The sequence below is a fragment of the Castanea sativa genome, chromosome 6 (genome assembly GCF_040712315.1).
Source record: "Castanea sativa cultivar Marrone di Chiusa Pesio chromosome 6, ASM4071231v1".
In the NCBI taxonomy this organism is placed as follows: Eukaryota; Viridiplantae; Streptophyta; class Magnoliopsida; order Fagales; family Fagaceae; genus Castanea; species Castanea sativa.
This window is the reverse complement of record NC_134018.1, coordinates 34,897,291-34,903,909: the sequence shown is the minus strand read 5'-3', so window position 1 is coordinate 34,903,909 and position 6,619 is coordinate 34,897,291. Positions and strand designations below refer to the sequence as shown.

The following is a 6,619-nucleotide window of genomic DNA, read 5'->3' as shown; positions in this document are numbered from 1 at the left end:
ATTATTCATCCAAATATATATTTGCATTAAATTAGTCTTAATTTAATTAGTATTATATAAATTTATTTAATTAATATTTACATGTAAAATTGCCCCCATATAAAATTTTCCCTTATGCCCGAAATTTCCTGGTGCTAAACTTAGGATAAAATCAGTAGAGGGTAAGTAGACTATTTACTAGGAAAGAAAGAAGTTAATAAATGAAGGGCAAGAACGAAACAAATTGTCACGATGGCTTATTCTAAAAAGTTTTGACTGACAGAACGTATTCTCATTATTTATCTCCTCCATCCTTCCCTCCCTCTCTCTCTGTCTGTCTCCTCCTGTATGCGTAGTTGGCTTTGCAACAATGAGCAAAACCAGCAAAAAGTACCTTAATCTTCAAAACCCATTTATGTTCAGCTCTTTCTACGTCTTCCTCTTTTTCTACCACTTTACCAGCCCCATCGCTGGTGAATTACTAGCCCCTTACAACCCTGTTGAGAACATAGCCCTTGACTGTGGCTTCTCTGGCAACAGCACTACGCAAGATCCGCGCAATTGGATCGGAGACATCAACTCAACATACTCTCCATTAGATCCCCATAACTCATCAGCCATCTCTACAGCGCCTCAATCCCGTACCGCGGTGCTTCAGGTCCCTTACAACACAGTACGCTTCTCGCGCTCCGAATTCACCTATATCTTTTCAGTGACTTCAGGCCAGAAGTTCATCCGTTTTTACTTTTACCCAGCTTCATACCCAAACTTTGACAGCTCTAAGGCCTACTTCTCTGTCAAAGCTGGTCCCTTTACTCTCCTAAGAAACTTTAGTGCTGCTCTTACTGCTGACGCTCTTCACTTTGAAGGTTTTTCAAAGGAGTTCTGTGTAAATGTTGGGGATGAGAAAACTCTGAACATAACTTTCACTCCAAGGCCAGATTCATATGCTTTTATCAACGGAATAGAAGTCGTATCAATGCCTCCCAATCTCTATTACACTGCAGCTGAAAAAAATGGGGCTGAATTTATTGGCCAGGGGCAACCATTCCGCATCGAAAACAACACGGCTCTTGAGACGGAATACCGTGTAAACGTTGGTGCAAGGTATATCTCACCCGCTGAAGACACTGGTATGTACCGGAGCTGGTTGAGCGATGATGATTACTTGGTTGTGAACGACCATAGTGTTCTACCTGTCAACAACTCTATTTCCTTAGAGTGGAACAAAATTCCAAATTATTCAGCACCAGAGGAAGTGTACAAAACTGCCCGGACAATGGGTACGAACAAAACCAATAACAAGCACTATAATCTTACTTGGGAGTTTTCCGTGGATTCTGACTTTTTTTACATGGTTAGGCTTCATTTTTGCGAGTTTCAACCAGACATTACCGGCAGCTCTCAGAGAGTCTTTTACATCTATATAGCCAATCAAACTATTGCAGCTGCCGGTGTAGATGTAATCCAATGGAGTGGTGGAAAAGGGATTCCAATGTATGTTGATTATGTTGTGCCGATGCTCGGCAAACTAAATCAGAAGAAAATGAACCTTTCTGTTGCACTGCAAGCAAACCCAGATGATCGGCAGACAACTTACACCGATGCTATTTTGAACGGGCTGGAAATATTCAAAATCAACACCACCGGAGGCAATCTCGCCGGGTCCAACCCAGACCCGGCTCCGACGTCATCTACGGTTCCGCCACCAGTAATCCAACAACCAACTGGGCGGAAGATTAACAAGACGACAAAAATTGGCATTATTTCGGGTGTGGTTTCCAGCATATCCTTAATCTTTATGGTCGGTTTCTTAATTTTCCGAAGGAGCAAGAGAGTCAAGGACGAAGACAATGATGATGCCACCAAGTCAACGAAGACCCAGGGGTCTACAACAACACTACCAGCTGATTTGTGTCGTTATTTTACACTGTCTGAAATTAGAGCAGCAACCAACAACTTTGATAGTGTGTTCATTATTGGTGCTGGTGGGTTTGGTAACGTGTATAAAGGGTACATTGATGGGTGGGCGAGGGGCAACCCCGTTGGCATCAAACGATTGAAGCCCGGGTCTCAACAAGGGGCACATGAGTTCAAGACCGAGATTGAGATGCTATCTCTACTCCGCCATGTGCATCTTGTTTCTCTGATTGGGTATTGTAATGATGGCAATGAGATGATCCTAGTGTATGATTATATGGCCCGTGGGACCCTCCGTGATCATCTCTACAATACTGATAATCCGCCTCTTTCTTGGAAACGACGACTCGAGATTTGTATTGGTGCAGCACACGGGTTGAACTACCTTCATACAGGTCAAAGCACATGATCATTCATCGTGATGTCAAGACCTCAAATATCTTATTGGATGAGGAATGGACTGCCAAGGTGTGTGATTTTGGGTTATCAAAACTAGGCCCCACTAGCATGTCCAAGGCTCACGTCAGCACAGTGGTGAAAGGTAGCATGGGGTATTTGGATCCAGAATATTATCTACGTCAACAGTTAACTGAGAAATCTGATGTGTATTCTTTCGGTGTGGTGTTGTGTGAAGTGTTGTGTGCAAAGCCACCCATTGCACGTATGGCGGTGAAAGAGCAGGTCAACCTGGTGGAGTGGGTCAAACAGTGCCATCGCGATGGAAAACTTGATGAGATTGTTGATCCATTTTTGAAGGGTACAATTGCAGTGGAATGTTTGAAGAAATATGTTGAGATCGCTACAAATTGTTTGCTTGACAATGGAACCGAACGCCCATCAATGAACGAAGTGGATGAAGAGGCGACACTTCGTGGGGTTGAAATTGAGGTGATGGATGCTGAGAAAGCTCTCATCCCTAATAAGACCACTGTATATGATAGCAGTGACATGTTCAGTAGTAGCGATGGACAAGTGTCAAGTACAAATAGCAACAGCAGGGTCACCGTCACAAGCAAGGAAGAACAAAGTTTTTCGACTACGGATTTGAATGGATTTATGTCTGCCGGGGCAGTGTTTTCGGAGATTTTGATTCCTAAAGGTCGATAAAAAATATAATATAATATAAAAAAGGTTGTAGCTAAAATTTTAGTGTGTTTTATTTAGACTTTTGAGTCGCGTTGGATACTTATGGAGTAAGACGATAGTTGTAATGCATATGTTTGATAAAAAGAAAAGCATTGGCGTGCATCTTGGCGCTAATATTTTAATGTGTATACTAAGGAGAGAGAGAATAAAGAATGACCTCGCAAATCATGTTCCATTAGATTGAGCTTCATCTTCGGTAAGAAAATCATAAATTCAAAGCATATACTGGAACCACTGTAGGCCAACCAATTATTATTTTTTCAATTACTCAATAGTAAGTGCTATTCACCCTTAATGATGTTGAGGTTAGTATTAATTATCTCAAGCATATGACACATTTGACATTACCTCTCTTGCAATATTAATATGCATGTGGGTTCACACAATTAGAAGGCTATGTATTGTAAGAGTAATTATGCATATGGAAAAAGGTATATAAGATTATTTCTCTTTTATCTACTTTTCTCTAGGATTTTATATAATTTTATGAAATTTTAAAAATTAGGTTTTACTTTGTATCCATACTATTAATCAATTTTTTTACCTATAAAAAATGATTAATAACTTTTTTTTTTTGCTTAACGATTAATAACTAAATTAAGTAAAGAGAAAGATGACCAAAATATATTAATTTTAAGTAACTTTGTAGAGCTTATCTCGTATGATCATTGATGGATTTCATGATTCCATTCCATCCATCTCATGACCACATAAACCATAATATTATAGACATAATAAATTTCAGAACTTTTTAAATCGGTACTCAGCAGATTATAATTACAATAATATAATTTTTAAATTAAACAATTATTGACATTAGTTTTATTTAGTGTGCGTTTGAGTAGAAAGTATTCTACCTGTGTCTGCGTTTCTGGCGTTTCACGCCTTTCTTTATTCTTTTTTTTAAGTCGTGATTTTTGACTTTTCTGTTTGTGTACTATTCACACTAGCAAAATAAGCGGTGAACAGTGCACACCAGTGGGTCCTGTGAACTGTTCACGGGACCCACAAACCTCACTTTTCAATAACTTTTTCAATAAAAATAGATTCTACAGTACTATTCATATATTTAAGAATTATTTTATTATAGTGTTTTTAGTTTTCAACAAAATAACCCTTAATACCAATAACCCTTAATACCAAGAACGTAACATCAAAGTAATTATGAAAAAAATTGTGCAATTCATTATGTCATTTGACTCAATGTAAAAAAATAAAATCACGTGCGTGACTAATTTGGGTTGTAGACTGCCTCAACTTTCAACCCACCTAGACACCTACTATCTTATGTCACGCCTTTTATGCCCTTGTTGGTAGTACATTATTCTATTTCTTACTTCCAATAATTTAAGTTCTTCTGTCATGAAAAAAAAAAAAACTGAAAAGACATGTTTTGTACATTGTAACGATAATTTTTTTTTTTTTATATATACAAAATAGAACTTCAATTTTAGCCTAATTTAAGAGTACATGTGTATAAAACTCTTTTCTTGAAACTTAAACCTCGGCTCTTGCTCATCATACCTCACAAACACTTATATTTATAGAGTGACTCATAGTATTACAAGAAATATAAGATATTATAATTGAATGGCTATTACTACTCATTTGTTTGATGGCAACACAGGAATAGAACTCTAACTCTAGTAAAATGAATACATATTTAAACCCAATTCCCAAAAATACCCATATTTACAAAATTACATTTAGAATCTAACTTAACGTCTTAATCCATATAAATTGGACAATTTTATAATTAATATATATTTCTTTTGTTCAAATTTCAAAATGAATAACTCCATAAAAGTGTGTATATATATATATATATTTTTTTTTTGGATAATTACACTTTACCCACCTGTGGTTTGCCTTTAATTTGACTTGCCTACCTGTGGTTCCAATTTTGACATTTTACCCACCTGTGATTTTCTCCGTTACTGATCCGTAACTCACCTCTCCTTCAGCCGTTACTCTAACACATAATATGTCAAAAACAAAAGCTCAAACAGATTAAAACACTCTTCACATGAAGAACATACACAAACAGGAAGAACATACACCTAGAATACTAATACAAATCAAATCAAGCAATACCATCCAACTTGCTCACCAAACTAAGATCCTAGATCCAAGGCAGTAAATCTACAAAAACAAAGCAGACTGCAATACCTCAAATTGCATTGTAACATCTAGGATTTTTGTTTTGATCTATTTTCTGGGTATTCAAATTTTTCCCATGAAAATCAAGATTTTCTTTCCAAATAAAGATTAAAAAATCAAAAATCAAAACAAAAACCCAAATGAAGCCAAGCACATGGAAACAAGCACATAAATAAAGAAAAGAACTCAGATAGAGATTTCTTTTCACCATTTTTTTCTCAATATCCAAACAAAAATCCACTAGTTTTCCAACCATGAAAATCAAGCCCAACTATGAAAACCCAGCCAAGAAAGCACCATGAAAAACCTAGCATGAAACACCATAAAAAACCCAGCTATGAAAACGAAGACCTAACCAACCCAGCTATGATCTCTGCATACACCTCACCGTTCCACTTCCTCTTCACTAATTGCTCCCCAAGGCGCATTGCAGCTTCAACCACGCTCTCCTCGCTATCGTACGCCGCTGAGTCCACGATTCCCATCCTTACCACCTCTTCTCCCTTAACCTTCCTCCCGGCCAGCAATATATCACACCCAGCCAAGGAGGAGCCGATCTTTGACATCATCAGAGCCATGAAGTAATCTGGGAAAGTGAGGCCAATATCGATCTTACTCATGTACAGCACGCCCCGATCGCGCCTCATCAGGACGTAGTTGTGGCTGAGCGCGAGGAGGAATCTGGCTGCAATGGCGTGGCTGGGGAGGGCGGCGATTGTGAGCATAGGGAGGGAGAGGAGAGCGGAGACGACTGGTTTAAAAGAAGCGACCAAGTGGTGGAGTTGATCTACGGCGTCGAAGGAGGAGCCGGCGGATTGGGCCCATGCGAGGTCGAAGCCGTTGGAGAAGAATTTGCCGTGGGCGGTGGCGATGAGTGCGGAGCCATGGAAAACTTGGGATTTGACTTGGGAGAGAGCGAAGATGAGAGTTTCGATGAGAGTTAGGCTGAAACGGTATTGCTTGATTTGATTTGTATTAGTTTTCTGGGTATGTTCTTTATGTTTGTGTATGTTCTTCATGTGAGGAGTGTTTTGATCTGTTTGAGCTTTTGTTTTTGACATATTATGTGTTAGAGTAACGGCTGAAGGAGAGGTTGGTTACAGATCAGTAATGAAGAAAATCACAAATGGGTAAAGTGTCAAAATTGAAACCACGGATAGGCAAGTCAAATTAGAGGCAAATCACAAGTGGGTAAAGTGTACTTATCCTTTTTTTTTTTTTAAATAGTGATAATCCCAAAATGGTATACCAGTATTACTCAGTTCTAAAATATTTCATTTCTTTGATCAAACCAAAATGGCTTTAGGTATGGTATTGACATCTTTAGTTAAACTTGTAGAGGAGTAGAGGACATTTCATGATCCATGGCACGAAGGGGTCGTATGCCACTTCGTTGAACTAATTCTTCCCTAGT

At 38.4% G+C, this 6,619-nt stretch overlaps 1 protein-coding gene and 1 pseudogene across 1 annotated transcript; one reads left to right on the top strand and one right to left on the bottom strand.

The window, feature by feature from the left end:
• Positions 1-349: 349 nt before the first annotated feature.
• Positions 350-3,017, top strand: LOC142641488 (receptor-like protein kinase FERONIA; annotated as a pseudogene).
• Positions 3,018-5,540: 2,523 nt separating this feature from the next.
• On the bottom strand, positions 5,541-6,266 carry LOC142639853 (enoyl-CoA delta isomerase 2, peroxisomal-like). Its single transcript, XM_075813988.1, has one exon. The coding sequence runs from the start codon at positions 6,264-6,266 to the stop codon at positions 5,541-5,543; it is 726 nt and encodes a 241-aa protein (XP_075670103.1).
• Between the last annotated feature and the right edge of the window lie 353 nt (positions 6,267-6,619).

What these genes read in the sequence shown, in the direction of transcription:
- LOC142639853 (XM_075813988.1), bottom strand. Translation starts at nt 6,266, where the DNA reads ATGTCAAAAACAAAAGCTCAAACAGATCAAAACACTCCTCACATGAAG.